This window comes from Lepidochelys kempii, chromosome 2 (genome assembly GCF_965140265.1).
Source record: "Lepidochelys kempii isolate rLepKem1 chromosome 2, rLepKem1.hap2, whole genome shotgun sequence".
NCBI lineage: Eukaryota > Metazoa > Chordata > Testudines > Cheloniidae > Lepidochelys > Lepidochelys kempii.
The window spans coordinates 105574243-105601304 of record NC_133257.1 but is presented as its reverse complement, the minus strand read 5'-3'; the positions used below and the strand labels follow the sequence as shown (position 1 = coordinate 105601304).

Genomic DNA, 27062 nt, shown 5'->3' with positions numbered 1-27062 from the left:
TTAGGCAAGGCGTTCCACAGGTTGACTGTGCGCGAAGAACAACTTCCTTTTATTTGTTTTAAACCTGTTGCCCATTAATTTCATTTGGTGGCTGTTAGGGGGCTTATTTCTTCACCCATTTACTTCTCTGGTCCTTCTCGCATGAACAGAGAGCAACAATACCCGAAGTCCAAAGGTGCAAACAATTCGATGCTTATTGGGGTGAACTTCCAGCAAGCATGATTCCAGTTTCCTTCCTTAGTGTCCCCCTTCCCATCTCTGACACCACAGAGCCTTACCTGTGTCCCTGTTCCCATTTCGCCCTTTAGCTAAACATGATTCCAGTTTCTCCACCCTCATTCTCTGTTCCCATTTCCCCCACCCTCACACCCACCCACTTCCTGATTGACTGCAGACTATATAGTAAAACTTGAGTTCTGCTTAGCTATACCTTAACCAATCATTTTCCTGAAATTTAACTAACCAATCCTAACATATTGTAACATGATTATGTAACCAATTATATCCCACCACCTTAGTTTACACCCAGCAAAATTAATTATACAGCAGACAGAAACAATCACAGAACCAGACAGAGATTATACAGACAAACAATAGAGAAATGGGGACTACAGTGATAGAACAACAAAGAAATGAGGACTTCACATCCCAGCTATTGATAAGTGAGTTCTTGCCAGACAGGATGCTATCAAACTAAGTTTCCTTTTACATTTTCTAGGCACTTCCCTTTCTCTGGAGGTGGTAGGCATTATCAGGACAGGAGTATATTCCTAACAGCCCAATAGCACCTTCTTTCAGTGTGACTAGTTTGGAATGTGAGGATGTGACCAGTTGCTTCCCAGTTTATGGCTGCCTCTGTTGCTTAGCCAAAGATTTTAGCCTAAGAACAGGGCCTCAGACTGTCACAGTAAGAGAAGGACCTTACACTGGCAGACAGTGATTTTGATTCTTTCTTTTATACCTCTAACTAGCCAAGTGATAAGAATACACCTAAATTCTTAGAGTATAGGCCTTTACAGACAGGCCTGAATATCTATATCCTAACAGTGGCCCCTAGTTCTTGTATTATGGGAACAAGTAAATAACTTTTCCTTATTCCCTTTCTCCACACCATTCATGATTTTATATACCTCTATCATACCCCCCTTAGTCTCCTCTTTTCCAAGCTGAAAAGTCCTGGCCTCTTTAATCTCTCCTCATATGGGACCTGTTCCAAACCTGTAATCATTTTAGTTGCCCTTTTCTGAACCTTTTCTAATGCCAGTATATCTTTTTTGAGATGAGGGGACCACATCTGTACGCCGTGTTTAGGATGTGGGCATACCATGGATTTATATAAGGGCAATAAGATATTCTCCGTCTTATTCTCTATCCCCTTTTCAATGATTCCTAACATCCCGTTCACTTTTTTGACTGCCACTGCACACTGTGTAGATGTCTTCAGAGAACTATCCATGATGACTCCAAGATCTTTCTCCTGATTAGTTGTAGCTAGATTAGCTCCCATCATATTGTATGTATAGTTGGGGTTATTGTTTCCAAATATCTTTATTAAATCCAAAGGCCAAATGACATCTGTACAATTGCTCTAAACATGCCTAAAAAGCAGTTTGCTACATACAAACACTAACAAAACGTGTATATGTTTTTGATCAAGATACTTACAAATGGGCTAAACCCAAGAGTGCTTAGATCCACATTGGTTGGCTCCAACGTGGTCAGGCAGATATTAGCAATGAATCCTTTAAGAGTTTTACTTTTTTATACCCTTGAACAAACAGATTATGTCATTCCCAATTACTGATTTGAGCTAAAAACCAATTGGTGACAGTTCACCCTTATTTCCAGTCTTAATCCAGGGGAGATTTACGACCTCCTTTCTTCCCAAGGCCTTTCCTCCCCTGTTCTTTGCTGTCTCACAGTTTTTTCCATTGCACTTGAGTTCACAAAGGTTTTAACTCTGGTGTATGGGTTGGGAAGGGCCATGTTGGCTCATTCTGCAACTGATTCTCTTAAAACCATCTGCAATCACCCCTATTGGTCAAAGGCCTTCTTTTTAGAAACTTTCCCTTATCTTATTAGTTAATCTTTTGAACCAGACATCTTCCCTTCTTCATTCCTTATGGCCTTATAATTTATTATTTTCAAGGCCTGCCTTCTGCTTGCTAATCAGGGCCTTTCTTTACAACTTGTATATTTCCTTAAGTACTGTTAAGATAACTCTATTGTTTAATTTCATATTTATCCTTGTGCCTTACAGCATCTGTGAAAAGTGAGATTTCTTACTGCCATGCTTTGTTTCTTATGTTACGTTTGCTTTATCAGGTGTGTGGGGCAACACCTCAGGAAGGAGAACAGAATGGCCTCATGGGTAGAGTGGACGAAGGTGTTGATGAATTTTTCACCAAGAAAGTGACAAAAATGGATTCAAAGTATGTTCAAATCCTCTAATGAGTCAAAGTAAAGACCATGCTTTCTTACTGATACTTTGTAAGGATAGAATATTTATGGTTAACACATTGTATTTGACTTCTTTTTCTAATATTCAGGTCTCCAATTTGCATAGCTACTGTCAAACCCAGACTATATCTTAATAGCCCAGTATATCCGTGAATTTGATTACTCATTTTAAAAAGCTTACTTTGAAATAAATTGCTTTTAATATACACTATCAACCAGATTATCAGATGATGTATATTAGCATAGCTCCACTGACTTCTTCATACCCATAAATGGCATCACTCATTACATCACTTATTATGACATCACTGGAGCGATACCAATTCACAGTGGCTCAGGCTCTGGCCCTGTATCTTTAATGTGTGTTTAGTTAAGACTGTTGTCCTCCATAAATGACATGGGGAAGTGATTTATATTTGTTGATATGTATAAATTAAACACTTGTTTTACAAAATTGTATTGCTCTGTTTGTGTATGACTCAATCCGAAAGGTCTGCCTTCTACATCTCACATAACAAGAAATCCAGCCTACAAGGGTGTAAACTAGATGGATATTTTATAGAGCCAACAGTAAGATGTTCTGGTTTCTTTAGTGTGACTGTACAAACAAAAGCTAGTTCAAGACTACTTAAAGTGACCTGTTGTTTGCTATTTTTGATTAAGTAAATAAAAGTAAAATGTTTAAGTAAATAGTAAGTGTAAATTGGTAAATGGCTGGAGGAGAGAGGGAAAGGAAGTGTTAAAATTAAGTGTGAATGATAAATATCAAAAATGACAAGCAGATGGCAGTAATTCAGGATTGCAAATATGAAACCATACATGACATCCAGTAAGTTGCTGTGAAATCATGTTAGCTAAAAAAAGAAATGTTTTGAACAACTGCTATACGCAGTAATTATGGGAATTCTATACAAATTATGTATACCTTTAAACTTTTCTTGTGTTGCCAGTGATTTTTGTTTTATGGAGGGCAGCAACGTATCGTATTTTACGGTTTTTCAGGGCAAACATTAGATAGTGTATATGTTGCCACCCGATGTATCATTCTCCCAGAAAAGCTGTGAATTTGGTAGGGTTGGGAACATGGCTGATCAGAACTGCATTGGTTGTTGGTGCAGAGATCTGGAGTACTAAAAGGGGCAGCTCCCCAAAAGTTGTGTTTTATCCAGTACCTGGGTCATGATGGTAGCTGGTAGCTATTCGTGGGGGTGAGGATACCCTTAAAAGAGCAGACACATTGAAATTATGCTTGGGGGGATGACTGAATTAGAGCCACTCTGATGCGACTTGCAGTTTAGAGGTAGGAGTAGTCAGGCCAGAGGTACGCCTAAAAATAAACTAGTTAAATATGTGTCCTAAGTGGCTGACCTGCCTCTGTGCCACAATGAGTAATGCTAACCCTACAGTTCTTAGTGACTTTAATGGACTTTGGCCAATAGCATCAATCATAATAACCAATTTCTCATTTATAAGCGTTGGATAATAATTGGGCACAGAGCAACTTCCTGATGATGCAAACGGTTAGCTTTGCCCAACTATCTTTGAAACTATTAAAAACAGGTATTTTTCCAGGAAAAAAAACAAAGAATGTATGAACATTTGTCTGTGTGTCTGTTTTATTAGGAGATCGTCAATGAAACGTTCAGACGCCAACGAGTCCAGTGAAGTGGGTGATGAAAGGAAAAAAAGAGATTCTCGGAAAAGTGGGTTTCTCAACTTAATTAAATCTCGATCCAAATCTGAACGTCCTCAGACTGTATTGGTGGCAGAAGAGCCCTCGTCACCCAAGGGGGCTGTCAAAAGTCCAGCTGTGGACACTACTAGGAAGGAGCTAAAATCAGCTGAACAGAATGGCGGCACAGAGCAAGCCGAGGAATTAAAAACACCAGACTCTCTAGAGGAGATACAGCCAGAGGATGCTGCAAGAGCGGAGAGGGGTGACAACAAAGGCAGCCCACAGGGAGGGCGTAGGTATGGGGTGCAAGTGATGGGCAGTGGACTCCTAGCAGAAATGAAAGCCAAGCAGGAAAGGAGAGCAGCTTCTTCACAGAAGGTGAGGGCAGCTTATTTTTGATTTGTGGTGACTCTAGTTGATGAAAAGTAGGAAAGAACTGAGCCCTATAAAGGAACACAAGGGTAAGAGGTTAACATTTAATATATTGGCTATGTTATATTAGAAAGACAAGATGGATGAGATAATACTTTTTATTGGACCAATTTCTGTTGGTGAGAGAGATAAGCTTTTGCTTTTACACCGAGCTCTTCTTCGGGTCTCATATGTTATATGTCATGGGTGACTTACTGGCACATAAATGAAATCTGTATCATAGAATTAAAGATCAGTTAGTCCCTATCCCCTGCCCTATGCAGGATTGTTTCCTACAGTCAGGATTGAGTTTACGAGTGAGCCAAGTTGGTAAATGGGTGGGCCCCCTCTGTTTTGGGGGATGGGTCTATTAAGGAATGGTTCTTCCACCATTTGCACTGTACTATAAATGAATTACTTTGTGTCGGGGAATAATTCTCCCTTTCAAACAATATTTGCTGATATTCAGTTTCAATTGTTTTTTAATTGCATCCCTTTACTCCTATTACAAACCGTTTTGTACCACATCTAATCATTCCTAGTCTTTCTTTATGCCCTTAAAATACAAATAATCATAGAAACTAGAGATGGAAACTACCTATTTGGTCACATGTGGATTTCAGCTCTTTTTTTAGTGAGCAAATAGCGTAGTATATTGAATTGAACAAAGAACCCTGCTCTCAGTACTGTTCAGGGAGCAGTGTCTTTGTATAGCTTAATATGTAACCTTCCTGTAACTGTGTCCCATATAAACCTAGTTTTGTCACTGAGCGCAATAGTTTTAAAACTGCTTTTCTTCTTAGGATTTAAACTATAATGCATTGAACACTCTTCTTAGCCTGTCAGATGAGGATATTCTGTATTAATCTATAGGCATTCCTGTAGCACTAATAGCCAAGGGCTATTCAAGGGACACTCAAGTTAAAAATCATATATTTTTTTACAAAAGAAATTTCTTTTCCCAACTAGGGCCAGATTCTGCCATCCTGACTCATGTTGAGTAGTACAGTAAACCCTTATATAACACAGTAGTTACGTTCCTAGAAAACGGTGTGTAATATAAAAATGCGTTGTATGAACTGAAGAATGAATGTGGGAAAAGAGGTTTAAGTTCCCAGACATCACAAAGCTGTACATGTTGGAGGCGCTCAGGGCAGCGGGTTGGGGCGCAGGAGGAGGCTCAGGGTGCCGGATCCAGGGGGCACTCACCATGGGCGCCTCCCCACAAGCAGCTAGGAGGCTCCACGTGCTGCCCCCGTCCCTCCCCGACCGCTGACTGCGGGGGTGGCGCCTGTGGGCAGAGGCAGCGTGCAGAGCTGCCTGGCTGCGCCTCAACCTCTGCCAGGAACAGCAGGCATGGGGAGCCGCCCGAGGTGAGCGGCCTCTGGATCCGGCACCCCGCACACCCTCCTGTGCCCAAACTCCCTCCCGTGAGCGCACGCATTATATAAGAATAGTGCGCGCAACATAAAAATGAGTCACTAAAGGATAATAGCTCACCTTAATTGATCACTCTCATTATAGTGTGTATGGCAACACCCATTTTTTCATGTTCTCTGTGTGTGTGTGTGTATATCTATATATATCTTCCTACTGTATTTTCCACTGCATGCATCCGTTGAAGTGGGTTTTAGCTCACAAAAGCTTATGCTCAGATAAATTTGTTAGTCTCTAAGGTGCCACAAGTACTCCTGTTCTTTTTAAAGGAAAACCTCGTTATGTCAAAAATGCTCTGTATAAATGCGCGTCATATAAGGGTTTACTGTACTGTGACTAGTTCCGTTGATGTCAGTGAGACTGTTTGAGGAGTAAGGTACTATAGAATGTGAGTCAGAGTATCACATTCTGGCCCTTAACCTTTCATAACCCATGGTGCTATTAGTTAATTGTTCAATTCAACAATGGGCTTGGTGCTGTTCAAAACAGAATCCTTGCTTCAGTGGCTTTCTAATCTGAAGATTATAGTTGTGGAATACCAGCATGTTGTAATTTTTTGAAAAATTGTTAGGTAACTGCACTTCTCACATCAGTGGGTGTTAAAACAGGTATCATTGGTTGAAAAATTGAACAAACAGAAGGTCACTCACCTTTTGTACTAATATTTTTTTATTTACTTTCAACTATGCTGCTTCTTTACTCTCTGTATTTCTCTCAGCTTGGAAAAGAAAATAGACTACTCAGTTTGTTCGTAATTCATTTCTAGTTTCCATTCACTTGCCCAATGGTGTAAGGGAGGGGGACGTTGGGGAGGGGGGGAAATATTTATATTGGAATTTAAAAAAAAAATTGCCGAAACTTTTTTATTGGTCTTAGGTTTTTGTAAAACCTAGGGTTTTACCCACCTTTACCTTTTGTATGTCTACACTGCAAATAAAAACCTGTGACGGGCCTGTGCCAGTTGACTAGGACTTCCAGGGGTTCGGCTGCAGGGCTTTTTCTTTGCAGTATAAACTTCTTGGACCTCTGGGACACTCCCACCTTGCAGGGTCCTAGAGCCCAGGCCCCAGCCCAAGAACTTGAAGACTACACTGCAATTAAACAGCCCCTTAGCCCGAGTCCTGCAAGCCTGAGTCAGCTGGCACAGGATGGACACAGGTGTCTAATTGCAGTGTAGGCAAAACCCGTAGGGCCATTTTTGACCTGGCAATGTTTTATTTTTAAAGTGGTGGTCAGAAAGCTGAATTAAAATAGGATTTCTGTACAAAAAAGGAAGTTCAGTTATCTTTGTTTAAGATTAATCACAAGTCTTTGTACTGTGTTGCACAAAAGAGGAATGGTTAATGTTTATGTACATCATGCAGGGTTGAAATATGTAATAGCTTTGCTTTCATTTTGATGAAAACTTGAGTACTCTGAGTAATCCAGCAGATCTCAACTAGTTTCGTTATGGGAGAATTCAGTCTTTCATTTTTATTCATAACTTAAATGATGGATCACCAATTCCCTTAAAATTTTCAGATTTATCAGGATTCTGAAGTTAGTGAATTAAATTTTTCTTAAAGATAGTTGTTTAAATTCAGATCTATCCTAAGTAAAAACAAATCCATAAGGAATTTACTACTTCATTCATGACCTTCTGCAGTCTTATTACAGTTACAAATGATGAGCAGGTGCACAGTAGATGAAAAGATGGCAAAATCTTTTTTGTTTTCTTTTACTGTGAATTTGATGTGTGAATTGGCACTAATGCCACAAAATAAATGAGTCGGAATCAGTGTTTTTTCTGATTTTCTCCAGATATAAAGATCATCTAGCTCCATCTAGTGTTTGCAGAACTGAATATTTAAATATCTTTTGGCAGGATATACAGGCAACCAAGTTCCTTAACAGCCCTGTTTCTTTATCAGGGCTTTTATTAGAATTTTTGCGCACTCAGGTGCAAGTGCTACATTTCCCTGTCTTGCCCTCCTTTTTTATGGAGCCAAATAAATATTTGTGAGTGTTGTGCAATAGATATTTTACATATGACATATTCATGTAAGTAGTCATGGACCGACCTAGACTGCAGCAAGACTAGCATAGCTCTGGTGCAAATGATCGATCATATATTTGTCGGCCCCTCCTAGCAAGCGCCAGACAGACACTGCTGATTTGGTCAATTTAATGTACCCTCTCTACACACATGCACATGATACATCATTTGAAATATGATTGTCTACTTTAATATGAGCTATAATGTGGAGCTGTCCAGTGGTGCTCTTACCATAGAAACGGGGATAAACAACACATTAAAATGACCACTTGGAAAAATTTGCATTTGTTTTGGTTAGTTGAATTAATATCTGTATTATTTCAAGACATAAAAGTGGATTTCTTTGTGAACTCAAAACATCAATCTAAAGGGTAAAACAAAATCTAATAATACATTTACATAGTTATGCACAATTTTTTTTACTTCATCAATACTTGCAAAGGAAAAGGAATGTTTTTTTAAGTATGAATGAAAATGCACAATCTATGGTGAAAATAGCAAATTATATTCTTGAACGCAAAATGACTTTGCCTACATTAAGAAAGTGAATTTTCCCCACAAATTTGGGGAGGCTTTTTCTCTTTAAAAAGAGAGAGACACCCCCTTAAGGCACGTTGACAAAGAACGTGGCTTGGGGGAGAATTTAGCCAAAATAGACCATGGGTCAGGAGAACTAGGAGTGGAAAATGAACCTGGATCTCTTATACAGTGGTACAAAGTACAACACTCCTGCATGAGTGGGCTGGCTTTCACTTTTTTTTTTTTTGAATGACCTTTTAGTTTATATGGGACTTGTGCACTTGAAACCAGTCCATGGTTAGGCCTGCTCTATGCACAATTTTTGAACGGATTTAACTATTTCGGCTAGGGAGTGAATTTATACAGTGTAAAACCCCCTATTGTGGATGCAGTTGTACTGATATGTCGTATCCTCACTAAGGGATTGTGTGCTTTAACTAGATCAGTTTCTAAACAACAAACTGTGCATTGGCAAGCGCTTAGTGCAAATGTGGGGAAATGCAGTGACCATGTCAGTTCTTAAATAGGTGGAGTAAACATTGAATAATTCCATTCCTTTGTATACGATATATGAGAGACGCTTTCTCATTAAAATGTTTTGGGAGCCATTAGAGCATCAGCAAAATGGAAGCACCAGTTAATTCATGAAGCCCACTGTACTGTCCTTCATAGCTCTCCTAGGCAGCCAAGTCTACTAGGATACCTATGGTAAGTTACACCTGACAATGGCTAGACAGGGTGGCCTTCAGGGATAACAGATATTAATAGTTTTTGTTTGTTTGTTTATTTATACCTAAAATACTGTGTTTTATTTGGTTTTTACTTTAAACCCACTAATTTTCATATAGCTAGTATAAGCCTCCCTATCGGTTCTTATCACTGTTACCCTTGTCTTCCTTCCTCCGTTTTCCTCTTATGTCTCTCTTACCTAAATGATGCATTTAATCTTCACTTAGATTGAGAGTTCTTTGTGGCAGTGTTTGTCTTCAGTATGTGTTTGTACTGTGTCTGGTTGGGACTTCTGGGCGTTACTTTAAAGTCAGAGGATAACCTCACAGTGCCAGTCATACCACATTGGTGTCATGATGGCAATAGGATGTAATGAATGTGGCAGTTTTATAATGCTGAAAGTAGTAATAACTATGCAAAGAATTTGTTTGCGTTTCAGAGTTAGAGATCTGTCTTCAAATGGCAGATTTAAACCAAGATCAGAGCTACCTGCAAAATATATTTTATTTTTTAATTTAAGGTTTACACTTTACGCCTAGTCTTCTGAGTACTAGCCTTCCTATTTATTGCTGGTTTGCAGATAACTTGTGGGCTCTGTATGGTTCTTCTGGTCTCTTTGCTCTATTCATATGAGTGAGCAGGGTATTGAAAGGAACAGTATAATCCCAGAGACCAATTCTTGTACCACTGTATAAACAGGATCCTCTCGAAAAGGGATACACACATATTCCTGGTGCACTTGGCCTCTAGACAATAATATGGCTCAAATAATTTACAGATTTATCTCTTATAGCTTTTTTCTCCTTGAGGCAAAGACATCATGGTTAAGATTTTTAATAATGTGTGCATGAAGTTAGGTTCAGGATCCATATTTTGGCACCTAAATAAGTGACCTGATATTTCAAAGGTTTTGAGCACGCAGCAGCTCCTATGAAGTTAAAAATTTTAAAAATCTCGGTCTGTAAATATTGAAGGAACTGGCTCTTCTTGGATTCAGCTCAGATTTCCAAGATATTTCCCCACATGCACATAGGTTTTCATATTAACTAAGACCAGTTCAGCAATCTTTGCTTCAAAATTTGGATCTTTAGAAAGGTGTCTCTGTTTCTTCCTAGAGCAGATAAACTCTTTAATTTCGTCCAGTGTTTTATTTCACTTAACGTCAATAATACATTTGGTCATCTTGGGTGGAAAAGAACAGTTTCTAACTGGACTGTCGGATTCCAACTCTCATTATTCCTTAGCAGGTTTGTCACTTAATGAGCATGTTGTCATGACTCTGCCAGCACTATGGCCTGGGTGGTAACCAAAATCACTGTGGTCTCCTTCCCACATAGGAGATTTCCAAAGCTGCAACCAGAAACATAAAAACACATCCAGGCATAATTACTAGAGCTTCTTTCTGCAGTTTTTAACTTCTGGATATAAGATTCTTTGTAATGAACCACTGAATACTGTGATTTATAGATAATAATTTTGAGGGATTCTCTTTCTCTTTTTTAGAGACTAGGGAACGAAGTGGCTTCCAGGGATTCTCACGATACCACCGTGAGCTCTGAACGGCTGGATGGCAGTGGTACAGGTACAGTTGTTTTGAGTTTCCTTGAGAACAGCACTTCCTATAATGCCAATAAATTGAACACTTTCCGCCTGAAATCACACTTCCAGCTGCATGTTGTGTGCCTACTATTTTATAAGCAACCCATTAAGATTAGCATAACTGAAAAGTGATTAGAGGAGAGAGCCATTTTTCTAGTTTATTTACTTTCTGCATTTGACAGCACTTCATATATAGTCAGTTTCAGTGCTGGGTTGATGGCCAGTTGTTTCACTCGTACACTGCTCTGTGGGGGTGGGGCGAGAACTCCTGTACATGTTCTTCCCAGAGCCCTTTAAGAGGGTGTTCACTGGTAACCGTGGCAGCAAAGCTGAAACTGAAGATCAGGAGGCAGCAAGTACAATGTGCACAGAGAGAAAAGGGGGCCGTAAGCATGTTTGCTCCTGTCATAAACCAGGAGTTCATTTTGCAGAGTTTATAGCAGTGGTTCTCACCTTTCCAGACTATTGTACCCCTTTCAGGAGTCGGAAACCTGAGCCCTGCCACCCAGGGCTCAAGCATGTCACTTAGCCTCATGGGACCCCCTGTGGCATGAGGCCCTGGGCAGTTGCCTTGCTTGCCACCCCCTAACACCAGCCCTGCACTAGCGACCCTCTTAACCCTGTCCTGTGACTCCTCTGGGACTCCAAACCCCAGGTTGAGAAACCCTGATTTAGGTGAGTTGACGTACTCCCTGGAAGACTTCTACGTACCCCTGATTGAGAACCACTGGTTTATAGTGCTCACAAGAAGGTGCTGGATTGATAGTCATGCAAGCGAAGTGCTTAGTCCACTGAGCAGATCCATCACAGGCAGCGGCAGTTCAAGGTTTCAGGTGTATAAAATATAGTGTTGCCAAAGTGTGTGAAAATAATTCACAAACCATGTTTGAAACAGCATTGGCTGACCAGTCGTATCAGAAACCAGTTTATGGTTTCCAAACCATTCCTAAATGTGGTTTAGAAACTAGGGTAGGAAGAGATTGTATGAGAGAGCCCCATGAAACCATGCTTTTAAATCATCCTGGCATCACAGACTAATATCTTTTGCTGTCTATGTTCCAATAAGATAGGCAGATCTGAGGTTAAAGGACCATGGAAAGTGGGCACACTAAGAGCTAACGGGTGGTTGATCTCCATTTTTCCTTGCTGCTCACTCCTGTAAATGACACGTTTCCCCCTCCCCAACACCAGTGCAGTGTGTGCACAGCAGCCCCTCCTGCCTCTGTCCGTTCTCATTTCACCACTGTAAGGAACTCCCTCCAGCTGCTCCTGTTGCAGTTATAGTTTGTCATTGTTTTGGTTAATTTATATCAACTTACTGTGTTCTAATAATATTAACAGGCCTGAGGTTAGAAAAGCAAGTAATGGAGTTAAAGGGAAATTGCTGGATGTTACTGAGAAACAGAAGACAGTGTATGATTCAGAGACAGAATATTTTCCTCTTTTAGTTCATGTAGGAAACTGCTGTCTGAATGTTAGCCAGGCTCTCCCTTTCTCTCACACATGCATACAAGTGTGGGGATAAAAGTGTGGAGAGCCTTCTGCTGTTTAGCTGACAATGCAAAGATTTATTGCGCACACATGCATGCATCACAATCCTTTTGGTTAGCCCACAACTCAAATCCAACAGAGCTGAAAAACAACTACGTAAGCTGGAAAAACATTTTGGAGATTGGCCTGCAACTGACTATATCAACATTCTTCCTCCCCACACACTGCACTGAGAATTCCTGTGCTCAGCACTACTGTAACAAGTAGGTTTTCTGAACTGGAATAGCAGTTAGCTAGGCCAGGTCAGCATCTGTGGGCACATGTTTTGCCTTGTCAGAAAGCCAAGGCAGCCTAAATTTAGGTGAAACAAGAATTATGTGCAACCCAAGCATACAGATTGTAAATCACTAAAAGTGAAGAATGCTGTCACCCAGTATGCATACAAATCCAAAGATTGTTTGCACATACGTGCGCATATAAGCCTCCTGGAGTCCTCCCAGGGTTTGGAGGAAGGAAGGAAATTAGGGCAGGCAGTTTGCTTATTTGCAAACTAGTGTCCAGCAAGCTTTATACCAGCTTGCGCAGCTGGCTCTAGCTGTATTCGATTTAAATCCTGGGAAGCAAGAGAGATTCGTGTGCAAAGGCATTCAGTCTTTGCCTGGTGTAAGGAATGTGCTGGCAAGCTTGCTAATAAATGTGTAACAGTGTATTCCGTAGGCAGAGTTACTAAATAAATTAAAGTTGTATACATAGGGTCGCAGTTGCTAACAGATTTCAAATCTGATCTAAAAACAGAAAAACAGAAACACGCACACATACTCACCAACAGGTCCGGGTTCCTTGTCTGTGTCCTGGATTCCACTATTAGTCTTTGGCAGGGGAAAAAAAAAAAAAGAAAAGGTGGGTGGGGGAGGGCTGTGGTTTTCAACTTTGGCCCGTAGCCGTGCTGTTCTCAACGATGCTGGGCTGTCAGAGGCTGCCTGTGCTGCTGCTGCTCCTCTCCTGTGGTGCCGGGATCCCCTGCTGAAATCCCACCTCTTCACGCCCGCGCAAGGAAGAGTCCCGGAAAGAGAGGGTAGCCTCACTCCCTCCTCCTCCCTCCCCGCCCCAGCCCGTGGTTTTATTCCACCCTCAGGGCAAGAGAGAAGGGGAAAGGAGAGGCAGAGACACCCAAGGGAGCAAAAGAAAGGGACCACAGGAGCGGACGAGATACCTGGGGAGAGGGGAAGATTTGATAGCTGCCGGAGAGGAATGGGGGATACCAAAAGGAAGGAGAAACCCATTGGATTAGAAAGTGTGAGAAAATATCCCATGAAATTGGAAAGGGGAAGCAACCCATATCACCAGCTCCTGCCGACAATGACGGAACAGCCACCTCCCCGATGTACCCAAGAGGGTGGTGACACCCAGGCCTGTTCATGGGTGAGTCGTACAGCCTGACAAACACATTGCTGGCTCCTCATTGGACCACTGCTCAACTCCAGGTCTTGTGAGTTCTTCCATCACTGCCTTTCTACTGTGTGTGTATTTCTGCCAACAGTGCGCTTTGCCCTGTGGGTGTACCTGCCCAGCATGCTTTCTGCTTTGTGTAGGACATTTTATTTATTATTATTGTTACTATTATTTTAGTGCCTAAACTCCACCAAACCCTCCCAGAGAATCGTTTTGCCTTGAGTAAAGGTGACTCTGTCATGGCATCCTTGGAAAAAAATCCAAAAACTGAACCAAAGGCTGAAGCTGGTGCAAGGGCTAGATGTTCTTCCAATACGCCTACGAGTCCAAAACCGCCAGTGCAGTCGAAGCCCAGCCCGACAGGACGTCCCACAGTTCCACAGAAGCCACGCTCTGCCTCTCGCAATGGTGAGGAGCTGTTCTGGCTGGTTTGTCCCATTGGAAAAAAATGTGTGAACAGGGTTTGTGTGTGAACTATAAAGGAAATGCTAATAACTAAATCCTGGAGAGAAATTGGACACAAAGAGAGAGATTTTTCTGTCATTTGCTCTTGAATTGCTTCCCCCCCCCCCCATCCTAACTATTTTTTTAATTACCAGAAGTGTGATTTGTAATGGTAAATTCTGAGAAGAAATAATGACAGACTACAGAAAGTCACAGAGCTGTTTTATGCTAGATATTATTTTATTATAAAAGTATCCAGAGACACTACTTTGGGATGGAAGCCCCATTGTGTGAGGCGCTGACTAAACCAATTACCTTTGTATTTTCTCTAAACTCAAAATCCCCTGACTCTAAATACCAAAATGTTTAATTTTTTGATATTTTGTAGGCTTCTCTAAGCCCTTTGAGGAATTAGCCATCACACCATATAGTATACATAAATCTCTTCTGTACTTAGATTCTTCATTTTTGACTTTGGATTGTTTTCCTAAATGTTACGAAGCCTTATGCCCCTATCTCTTTTTCCTTTCTTGCCCTTATTGACTGGAGGAATTATTATTCTCACTCCAAATCCATTGGTTTTGTCTTTTATAATCATGAAGAGTTGCTCCTTGAGCCACTGCTAATGTCTGCTCTCTACTAACCTCCTTTTCAGGTACTATCTAAAGACTATAAATGGAGATAAAGTTTAATGATTCAGCTAGTCTCCTACACATTTACCTGCCTGTCCACTAGCATGCAACTGCCCAAAAAGTTATGGACATTGAGTGTGAAAAGAATTCAACTGTGGAAACTCTGACTGGCCTGGCAGCTATGACACACACACTTTTTACTAATTACTAATGGCTAAAAAGCATGATTGTAACGACCCCGATGCCTTTCTGATATTTAGGCTCTTCCCATGCTCACATTGGTACCTGCTGGCCCTAGAGAAGAACCATTTGCAGAGGGAAATTGCAGCTCTTCCTTGCCCTTGATTGTATACTCTGTCCATTACCTGCCTAGTCTTGTCCCTGCCTCACCAGTGTTTAGAACGTACTTCTCCCTCTCTTGCAGGTACCAGATCACCATCCAGCCTTTAGGTTGTCTTAATATATTTGTATTGGTTATTTTATAGTCAGTCATAAAATAAGATATCCCTTCAAGTAAACACCACTAGGTGTGTACAACAGGAAGGCATCACTTGTTTAGCCTTCTTCTTAAGTTTAAAGATATCTGAAAAACCTACAAATAAGGAACGTCTGAACCTACCTGAAGCTCCAAAGCTGTCTGTTCCTCATGTTTCCTACAAAAGATGTATGTCCCAGGCTGTGCCCTGAAGGGAAATCAGATATTCCCCATCATTGCTACCACTGTTTCAGATCCTCTAGTGGTAGCAGAAATGTGAGAGTTAATGTACAGCAGACTCCAGCAATTCCTGGCATTTTTACCACCCTGCTGTGGTAATGCAATAACCAGAGCCCTGTTTACACTTGTGCTTGACCATTGCTACCACTGATGAGGCTGAGTCAATTTTTGCCAAGAACTGTTAGGGCAGAGAAGGCCCTGGGATACCGACAGCCCGCAAGCTTGGTCAGTTCAAATGTTAAGTAGCATTTGGAGGATTACTTCATTCCTTAGTCTAGACCAAAATTGCTGTTTCCTTTGTGATGGCCACTCGTTGGTAAGACAAAACCCCATTCTTTTCCAATATTTGTTTCAGTGAACTCATGTTCTAAACATTCACATAATATCAGCCAATGTTTCCTAAGTACCTATTTCTCCCACCTACACCAGTGCACCATTTCCTTCATTAGGTGTTTTTTCATAAGCATAAATCTAAGATACCTGCTTTGCAGGCAACCTAGTTAATGACAAAGACATTGTACTTGTACGGGGTCTACATACAAAACATCACTGACGTATTTATATGGCATGTATAATGCACATCAGACCACTGAGAGAGTGTCTGTCAGTTATGCAAATGCTTAAAAAATTTAAAAATACCTGGAGATTTCTTCAAAGTTCAAAACGGAAATTATTTATTTTATTTATTTAGAAAAAGGTGTATGGAAGAAGCTGTAGTATTCCCTTCAAAAGTATAGGGTTCGTAGAATACCTATGAAAGTTCAGTTTGTTTTTATTTTTATAATTTATAGCTATGACACTTGATTAATTTGTCACATTGTCAAGATGATTAAAAATATCAGTGTGACAAAACAATTTTTAAAGACATTTCTGAATAATTTTCTTTAACTTTTCTTTATTAATTGCATAATTCTCTTCTAGCCCTATAATAAAATTAGGTTGGTCTTTTCAGATTTTTATTTGTGCTTCAATAATAAATCAACACAATAGGAGTTGAAATTCAAGTCTACAAAATAATCAACAGCTGTAGCAAAACAATTAACTACTGTATATTAGTGGATAGTTTCACTAAACTTGCTAGCTAGTAAAATTCTTCCAAAAGGGTTGAGTACCATCAAGGATTCTCTGTTAACCTTGTAAGATGGTCCCTTCTGGCCTTAGAATCTATGAGTCTAAGACTTTCTGAACATTTCTTCTTGTTTGCCCCCAAATTCTAGCATAGCTAAAACACTGAATATATCCTGCATGTTGTTAGTTGTGTATTTGTTTTTTAAATAGTTCATTAGAATTGTATGCTATGTGGATGGTATTCTTGGAAGCTGTCTAGCAAGAAATATAATGTATCTGCTTGTGTGTGTGGTATTTCCACAGAGGACATCCCAGAGTCTCCATCAGGCCCTGGTTCCCCTAAAGTTCCTCTGCTTCCACCTGTGCTAAAGAAAGTTCCTTCTGAGAAAGAAAAAGATGGTCAAAGCAGCCCCCAGCCCGCTATCAGATCATTTTCTCAAGAAGGTAAGATTGTTGATATAGTCACTGTCCCGATATCCTTTGCCTGGCCTGACTCGGTTAATGAGTACCTCTTCAAAATTTATCAGATATGATTTCCTGGTTTCTTTTGCTTTGTACTTTGGGATAGGAAACAGGAAAATGGTGTGTGATAACTCGTGGGTCAGTATTTTCCGTCCTGTCTTATTTCATACAGTTTGATCAAAAGAGGAGAAATAAATCCAATGTCAATATTAATATAATGTAGCAATTTTACAATGAAATCACAGCAACAGAAACATGAAGTAAGTGACACATGTCATATACATTATATTTTGGTCAGTTAAAATCAGGCTGGAGATGTGTACTGATCACAAAAAGGTAAATACAGCTTCCTTGGTGAGCTGGTTGGAGTGGTTAAATTTCTTTTTCTAGTCTGCTTGCTGACTCTGTCTCCCCTCTGGGATCATTGCATTCTATTGAGTTCATGTCAAACACATGCTCAGTATGTCAGGGTGCCTGGGCAAGAACTCTGAACATTGTGAGTTTCTAGGGGATTCTGTAAACCACTTTCTTCTCTTTGCCTCACTTTTTGGATTCTAGCTGTTGCTGATGTGCTGTTCTGTGTGTGTCGCACAGAATTGGCTTCCTCTTAGGAGAGCTGGGAGTAGGGAGACAAGGGAATTACAGGGTGTGTCTGCACTGTAGTGTAAGCCCATGGTCAGTGTTCGAGAACTGATCCGTGTTTTAGAACCCTGGGCTTGAGTTTCTACATTATATTTTAACCCTACATTAAGCCTTTTATAACCTGTGCTCAAACTGTGCCCAGATCTGAGTCAAAATAACCATATCCCAGAGTCCCCCCACTCCCCCCCCCACACCTGAAATGTGGCTGCTCTAGCCCTAGGCCCATGGTGCACTGTGGGAAAACTTTACTGCCAGTCCTGCACATTCACTTTGCAGAAGGCTTGGTTGGTTCACACTCCATTCCAAGCCCAGAAGGCTCTCTGATAGTGTGCTTGCAGATTGGTGATCAGAAGAGAATGGGTTTATGTTGACCTGAGCTGCTGCTTATGTTGACCTGAGCTGCTGCTAATGTTGACCTGAGCTGCTGCTGTTTACAAAAGGGGGTTGGCTGCCGTTTTCAGCAGAGTAGATTGCGTATTGTTGAGCCAGAGAGGAGGAGGGGAGTTTTCCCAGGGAATTGTGTGATACTTCTGGCTGACTTCCAGGACTCTAATCAAGAGGGGCTGTGTCTACACTGCAAAGTGATAGGGCTCAGACCCTAATTCGAGCTTGCACCCTCCAGGCCTGCAGGGTCCTGGGATCCTGGATCTGAGACCTGAGTTAGTGTAGTTGCAGTGTAGATGCAAGTGCGGTTGGGTTTGAGCCACACTCAAGCATAGGTTTACGTCGCACTGTAGACATATCCATGAAAATCCAGCTCAGCACAGTAAATTGCACGTAACTCTCTCATTATCTTTGTGGAGATCACCAGCTAATACAAATCAGGGTTTTTGAAACAGTGCAGACGTCAGACCTTTAAACCAGATAAAAGGGCCAGAGCAATGTAAAAGGGCTCAAGAGTTCCAGCCAAGAGAGAATTCCTCTGGCACTGCAGAAGACAGCCAGGCTGTCTTCCAAGGACCCCCTTACAAATCCTGGCATACAGGCTGTGCTGGAGTGGTACATGGCAATACTGTGGAGATTGTGAACAATGCCCATAGCTTAGGCCCCCAGGGCTGTCTGAAATACTCCAGGTGCTGTTCCAACCCCAGAAGTAGCGCAGGATCAGGAGGACATAAAGGTGGCTTAAAATCACTTTTCCAGGATTGGGACCTGGAAATGCTTATCATAGTCCCTTCCTCACACTGGAAAGTAGGGATAGTCTCTGCATTATTTCCTGATAAAACACAGAGGTTTTAGCTTACAAATTGATGAGAAAGTGGCCAGAAAATGTAACCAAGCTTGTTACCACTTGTATGTAGCAATAACATGGTGTAACAAGATGTGGGACAGCTCCCAGCTAGTGTGAAATCTGAATACCCCGCTCCTTTGCCAACCCCCCTCAGCAAAGGGGGCATGTTAGAGAAGTGAAGAGAAGTGATTGTGGCTGGAGTGTTCCTGCACTCCAGTAGTGCCTGGCTATCTACATCAGCAGGCAATGGTAAGGTACTGCTTCTCTCAACCCAACAGAATGTGAGTTGACCATTTTGATAGTTCTGGAATATGCATATGGATCCTGATGGAGTCAATCAGACTCTTTCCCTTAACTTCTGTGGGCTTTGGATATGGAGAAAGAGAAATTAAAAATGAAAGTTATAATGGTGCCCCTTAAAATCTCACCAGTTCTGCTTTAGATAAATAGATACAGTTACCCCAGTACGTACTTACTCCTGTATAGTGAAGACCTAGAGGATTACAGCTATTAAGTAAAGTTTAGTTATCTAAGGCAGTTGGCAAGTTTTTGAATTACTGTATTTGTGTGTATGTCAATAGTTAGGAATGATCGGCTTATTTAAAATAGTCCACAAATTCTTGTTCTTAAAGGGAGTCAGCCATGCTGATGATTTCTCCACTCCTTGCTGTCATAGATCTTGACTCCAAAAGGGACACGATCTAGTAGACAATTTTGATTGCAGCTATGGAAGACTGAGAACATTGTTCACAAATAATTTGTGATTGCAATAATAGGATTTCCTAGTCCTTGATTTATCTGCCACACAAAATAGACCATTTATCAGTTATTTAAATTAGGATTGCCTGGGGAACATAGAAAATTACGCTTCTGTTTGTTTTTGTTTTTTTTATCCAGTTACCTGTTTCATTTATTACTACGGTACTTGTTCATGTCAGTTACTCCTGTTTCTTTATTCTTTGCCTCTTTTCAGACTAGCATACTCAACTGATTCCTTAAACTGGTAAATCACTGCAAATCTGCCAAAATTATTGCTTGGTGTAAACATGGTTATATCCATTGAGAAGGAAGGTGGAAATTACTTAGATTATAAAATCCTCTTATGTTAATTAATACAACTACACTATTTGGGGTAATCACAAAATACACCTCTTTTTACATTGCATTTCCATAGATTAGCTGCTGAATTCTGTAATATCAACAAATGCAGATAACTGTGCCAATTAAGTTAAACATGAATCAGACTCTGCAGAATACTACCCTGGAGTAACATACTACAGAGCATATTACTGATTATATGGAGTGGATAAGAATAAAAAGACAATTTTATAACCATTACTTTCCATATGTGGCTTATACATAACATTTGAGAGGTATAAATTAATCCCTTTTCCCTGCTAGAGCAAACAGGAGAGTATAACAAAAGAGATACAGATCATGACTGTGACAAGCCAGCCAGTGGAGGGAAAAGAGCTTCAAGGCAGTACTCTACCAGTGCAGAAGAGGAAGTGAATGCACTTGTGCACAGGAAGTCACAGCCAACAACTGGTTAGAACCTTCCATTTTCATTTTTCACTGGCACAGTGCTTAACAACTGGCACTAACAAAGGTAAAGATGCATGTAGAAAATAACAGCAGGGAAACTGATAGGTATTTTGGTTTGCCACCAAAAAATGAGAGTGGTAAATCCTAATGGGACATCCATCATTTCTGTGCTCCCACTGGAACCTCTTTCTCTAAAGGCAGATGTTATCCAAAATAGAAATATGTGTGCATTCTCTCTCCCCACTGTCAAGCACTGGAAGCTATCACAATGCACACTGAAGTTCTCTGACTGAGGGGACTACATTGAGATTGAAAAACCCACAGCACCAAGCGTCAAAGCCTTGGTCAGATGACTCGGGCTTGCAGGGCTCAGGCTGTGGAGTAAAAGTAGCAGTGTAGACATTCTTGCTAGGGCTGCAGCCTGGGCTCTGAGTCCCTGCCCCCTCGCATGGCCTCAGCCTGGGCTGTAGCCCAAGCCTGAAAGTTTACACTGCTATGTTATACTCCCGCATCTGGAGCCCTGCAATCTCAAGTCAGCTGACCCAGGCCAGCCCTGGCTGTGTCCATTTTAGGTTGAATGTTGTTAGTGCCAGTTTAGCACATCACTCACTGAACCTTTTGAGAACTTAGTTTGTTTATTTGGATACAGTATCTTCACTAGAATTACTGGAGTATTGGTTCTTAAACTGAAAAGCAAATTCTGCTCCATGCTTAAGATTTTACTGAAGAGTAGCTTTAATTTACTGTAAAATTATTGAAATAAACTATTTTCATAACTTGCTTGAAAGCATGTATTTTTAAAATACCTTTTAGTAACTATTGTTCTCAAAATGTTGTGTGCTGCTCATTACCTCTCATAACTGATTAATATAAATGATTCAAAATGACTTGGTTTGAGAAGGTATTTTGACACTAATGTACAATTTCATTCATCTACATTTTTTTAGCTACATCTCGTGTGATCATTTCATACCCTCTGTCTATTTCTTTCACTACTTGTGCTATTTTCTTTAAAGAAAATAGACTTTTTTTCTGCCTTACCATGCAAATTGATCTTTTCTCTTGGGAGGAATCAAACTTAATGTACTTGAATTTGAGACTTCCCCATTAGGTGAGTTATATTTTTTTTCTCTCCATCATAATCGAACTTGCATTCTCCACATTCTTGATATTAGGTCCGGCTTTAAGATAGTTATCATAGATAGTGAATATTCAATGCCCAGTCATGCAATGGGATCTGTGCAAGTGTATCCCTGTGTCACTGCAGAGCCACACTGACTTGCCTTCAGTGGCACTCTGCAAGGGTGCAGGGATCTGCCTGCATAAATCGGATTGCAGAATCTGGGTTCACATGCCCAGTGCAATATGTCAGCACCATTCCGGATAAATTTCCCAGTCCCATTATGTTATGGCACAGTATAAAATAGCTTCTATGGTAAGCTGAATTTCAGCCTTTGACAAAGGTGTGAGTGAACAGTAGGAGAGAGGATATGTCTGGGTAAAATTTTCAACAGTGCCGAAGTCCCATTTTCAAAAGAAACTTAGAAACATAAGTCTCATTTAAGTTGCTTTTGCAAATGTGACTTAGGCACTGTTATATTTCAGTTTATCATGTCATTTGCTACATGAAAGAGAAGGATGTTGCAGGATGTGGCAAATCAAGAGGTACTTACTGTTTGCAGTTTGACAGTTCTTGGAGTCTTAAAAGAAATACAGTAATAAGGGACATAGTACCCATTTCTTTATAACATGCTTTTTCAGGTACTGAAGTCTGCGCACTAGTGGATTGATCATGAGTTTGGGAGTTGGAGGCTTGGATTTTATAACAACTCTGCCACCGACTCACTGTGTGACCATGTGCAAGGCACTTAGCCTCTTTTTGCCTCACTTTTCCCATCTGTAAACCTGGGATGATGATGATTGCCCTGTGGATGAAAACTGCTGCTACTTACTTATATTTCGGCTAGCATAGTTTGGAGTGTCACACTGATAGCTGGGCAGGCAAGATGCACTGCGTATGTAAGCGGAATTGTGTGAGATACATGCAGTTGTCCCTAGTGATGCAGGGTATTTTTTATTTTTTTTAATTTCCCTCACACTAGAGATCCAGAAATGTGCTATTGGTGGTCTAAATAAAACTTGTACAGAAGCAAATAATGTCGTCATTTGTTAGCATTTTTATATAACACTGTAGCCCAGGGGTGGCCAACCTCTGGCTCCGGAGCCACATGCTGCTCCTTGGATAGGCACTGACTCCGGGGCTGGAGCTACAGGCGCCCACTTTCCAATGTGGCGGGGGGTGCTCACTGCTCAACCCCTGGCTCTGCCACAGGCCCTGCCCCCTCCCCTGAGCCTGCCATGCCCTTGCTCCTCCTCCTCCTTCCCTCCTCCCCCCAGAACCTCCTGCATGCCACGGAACAGCTGATGGGGAGGGAGGGGGAGGCTTGATCGGTAGGGCTGCCGGTGGGCAGGAAGCACTGGGAGCGGGAGGTAGGGAGCTGATGAGGGGCTGCTGACGTATTACTGTGGCTCTTTGGCAATGTACATTGGTAAATTCTGGCTCCTTCTCAGGCTCAGGTTGGCCACCCCTGCTGTAGCCTATAGGTGTGCATGGAACTTTATAGAGAGAATAAGGACATGAGGCCAGCTTCTGTGTTCTGCTGTTACCCCTTTGCACCTTCGTGGCAGTGTAAAGGGGCTGTATATCTAGAGAATCAGACCTCAGGGAATACCTCTGCTGGAGTTAGCAGGACGGCTCCGCACCACCTAGTCCCACCGGAGAGGAGCACATTGTACTGTAGGTGTTGTTGGTCAGTGTGGCAAACCAGTGTAGCCGTTTAAAAACTGGCACAATTTAGAGCAGACTTAAGTCTACACCAGGGGTGAACCAGCCCCAAAACACAGGAGGCAAAACTTTGCTTAAAAGGCACCTTTGCCCCCCTGTACACTCCTGTTCCAAATGAAGCTTGGACAGTATGGTGAATCTAGCCTAGATTCCCTTTCCAAAGGTCTTGCCCTGGGTGCCATTCAAAGGATAGGAGTAAAAATTGTTACGGTCAGTTTGATCGTGTGGACAGTATTCGTGGAAAGCTTCGGAGAGAATAAAACCTTAGAATAGACTTGGAACAACACTTCTGCATATGTCGTCCTGTCTACACTAGGCTTCTTTGCGAAAAATTCTCCACTGCTGCTAATGGCTATACAACTCCGTCCCCACTAGCAGTGCTGGGAAAACTAGTGCAGGCAGGCTGCTGTTGGCATTTTGAGCACTACGTTGGCCAAATCAGCTCTCAGCAGGTCTGTACAACATGGGAGTGGGGGACTTGAACGGCTGCCAGTGCCTTGTCTGCACTAGCTGCTACTACAAATGTGACTGTACTGGTACAGACAAAGTGGGCAATTTTTCAGATAAGGCTTTAGATGAGTAATGTGTGGGAAGACTTCTGGTTATGCTAGATGATGGTGCCTTGGTACATTTCACATCAAATGTAAGCAGCCTAAATGATGAGCAAGATTTACAGATTTGATGATGCTAAGTGTAGAAGCTATTTTAACTAAAATGTTTTGTTTAATTGGGTGGGAGGAGATGACTTGCAATAAAGGGAGATATCCCCATTGGTCTCCTAAATTTTTAAAATGTCATTTTTAAAGTGAAGTGTGGATTTTCTTCAAGTGCTCAGCATTGCCCCAGTTCCACTCCCCTTAAGGTCAGTGGTAAAACTCCCCTTCATTTCAACAGCCATTTTAGTTAACGGTAAGCTCAGAAATCTTCTAGCATTAAGAAAGTTCTTTTCAAACCAGCTTCACTGTTTATACATTACGAGAAATACTTCTGACTCGAGCTTTTAAAATGCTGGGCTGAGGTCATTTAGTGCCCATTTAAATAGGTGGTAATTTCACTACCACTTAATTGACAATATGCTGTAGTTCAGCAGCTGAACTTTTCATTCTAATTTTGCTCGATCTAGTATGCTAGTTTTACTGCTCTTCTTTCTTCACTCAAACTTTGTCCTTCATATTCTCCATTGGGTATGGAGTGATATTTAAACTTCAGTGCTAATGGCCAAATTCTGTTCTCAGATGCATTCATGCTGTTGAATCACTGTATGCATCCGATGAAGTGAGCTGTAGCTCACGAAAGCTTATGCTCAAATAAATTGGTTAGTCTTTAAGGTGCCACAAGTACTCCTTTTCTTTTTGGAAAACAAATGCAGTCATCCAATGACACAATGGAAGGGCAAATTTGTGTGTGTGTGTGTGTGTGTGTGTATAAAAATAATGCAAACTACTGATTTGGGGGTTATTATGAGTGTCCCTAATAACTTGTGGGTACATCGTGCCAGACACACGTACGCCTGGAGAAAGTGCTAATTTTGAAATGGCATTGACTTGTTAAGTGTTTCAATTAAAATTTTAGGAAACTTTTATCCAAATCATCATTTTAATGTGTACAGCATAATGCTTTGTTTTAGATCTCAAACCAAAACTTTCCCTGTTTGCAGACTGACACTGGTGTGAAGTTCTTTTCCTTTTCTTCCTCCCTTCCCTTTCTAGTTTTAATAACAAAGGGCCCACACCAGTCACACTGGAGGGAAATGGTAAAGCTTCTATTGAGTTCACGGGGAGTAGGAGCAGGACCCAAGTGTGCTAATGTTTTTTTTTTTTCCCCCTTGTGAAATCATTAGTAAGACCTGCTTCCATATTTTATACAGCTCCAAAAAGAAGCCCTGGACACCAGACCCATGAATACCAAGAACTAAAACAGAGGTCTTTAAGTAAAGATGGCCAGCAGGGAAGCAAGTCCAGTGACTCTGGAGAAGAAACAGATAAAGATTTTATTTTTGTTTAGTTTTCAGTACAAATGCTTGGTAGTGCAAGATCTTTCATAACAATCTGGGTACAACAATCAATGACCCTTCTATTTACCAGCCATTGTTTAACCCTGGATGCATTTTTGTGTATACATCTAAGTGATCATGATTTACAGTACAATCAGTATGCATTGATTTGGTCTTTAACTTCCATTATGTATGATTTCAGACCTTCCCTTCCATGCCTTTGCTAAAGCCAGCAATTATATCATGTACTCTACTTGAATTTCTCTGAAGCAGCTACAAGGAACACCCCGCATTAGGGCATTTAGAAGCAAAGCAAATAACTGGACACTATCTTACACTAATACACTGTACAGCAGGTAATGTGTTGTACTGCTGAATGTAAATGTGTCAAATCTGCACGTGACTTACCTATAAATATATTCTTGCGGTATGAAATTGCACATTGTAATTTATATTAACAGAGCACACTAATCAAATAATTTGTATAAATTATATATATTAGATGCTTGAGTATGGTTTTTACATTCTCCGATAGGGACCTTCTTTCTTCCTGTTGTGTTGTACATAAAACTCAAATGCTTACATTTGTGTACTGTCAGAAAGCACAACACAGAAGAATCTGAATGAAATCTTATGCTTCCGCATTCATATATTAATGTATATAGTTGATCGGAATGAGAGCAATTGACATTTTATTAATATTGGTGTTTTCTAGAGGCCTTCTTAAGTTCTGTCTGCATATTAGCTTCCTTTTAATGTGTAATTCTAAGAGAAAAATAATTTGACGCCTGTAAAAACAATTCTGCTTGTTTTTTCATATTTCACAGACATTCACTTGCATTACAGGTTGAAGCGATTTTATGTATATTTGTACCAATAAAAATGATTTTACAACTGAAATATCAGTCTCTGTTTTTAGGTATAAGGCTATTTTATTTATCATATTTCAGTTCCTATGTTTGAATGATGTTAGTGTATCATCACAGACCAGGCTTACAATTTTTAAAAAATGCTTTAAAATTTGCATAGTAACAGATATCTTCCTGTTGCAGATGGACATGAAATGCTTCATAATTTTCTTTATAAAACTGTTTGAGGACACATACACAGATCGCTTTGCTCATGACTTTCAGGTAAAGCATCTTTCACACAGGCAAATAGCCACCAGTTACATCCAGTTTGTGTACTCTGAACTGCATTACAAGTAGAGGGCCTGAATTCCACAAAGAATTAAGCATGTGAGCAACTTTACTCACATGAGTAATTCCACTGACTTCACTGTGGCTGATTCAATGAGTAAAGTCACTCATTTGCATGTTTGTAAGATCAGGCCCATATTTTGTATTTCCAGGGGATCTGATTGTCCAGTGCCCTGGATGAGTGTGGAGGTGCTGGGTCCTGTGGCACCTTACAGACTAACAGACGTATTGGAGCATAAGCTTTCATGGGTGAATACCCGCTTCGTTAAATGTACATGCATCTGACGAAGTGGGTATTCACTCACGAAAGCTTATGCTCCAGTACCTCTGTTAGTCTATAAGGTGCCACAGGACTCTTTGCTGCTTTTACAGATCAAGACTAACACGGCTACCCCTCTGATACAGGTGCTGTGTGATGTGGGTGGCCTGTGGTACGCAGGAGGTCAGACAGGTTGATCAAGTGGTCCCTTCTGGCCTT

At 40.9% G+C, this 27062-nt stretch overlaps 1 protein-coding gene across 5 annotated transcripts in view; it reads left to right on the top strand.

Annotated features, from left to right (window-relative positions):
- The window catches only part of CARMIL1 (capping protein regulator and myosin 1 linker 1), a 254387-nt gene extending 228350 nt beyond the window's left edge, over nt 1-26037 (top strand). For 3 of the 5 annotated variants that reach the window (XM_073331849.1, XM_073331848.1, XM_073331851.1), the window contains 7 exons: nt 2326-2432; nt 4084-4513; nt 10770-10848; nt 13986-14216; nt 16971-17111; nt 20404-20550; nt 25260-26037. In XM_073331849.1, coding sequence (XP_073187950.1) covers nt 2326-2432; nt 4084-4513; nt 10770-10848; nt 13986-14216; nt 16971-17111; nt 20404-20550; nt 25260-25396 — 1272 coding nt within the window. In that variant the 3' untranslated portion in view covers nt 25397-26037. Of the gene's footprint in view, nt 1-2325; nt 2433-4083; nt 4514-10769; nt 10849-13985; nt 14217-16970; nt 17112-20403; nt 20612-25259 lie in introns of all 5 variants that reach the window. The other 2 variants (XR_012157297.1, XM_073331850.1) reach the window with 2 other exon arrangements.
- The last annotated feature ends 1025 nt before the right edge of the window (nt 26038-27062 follow it).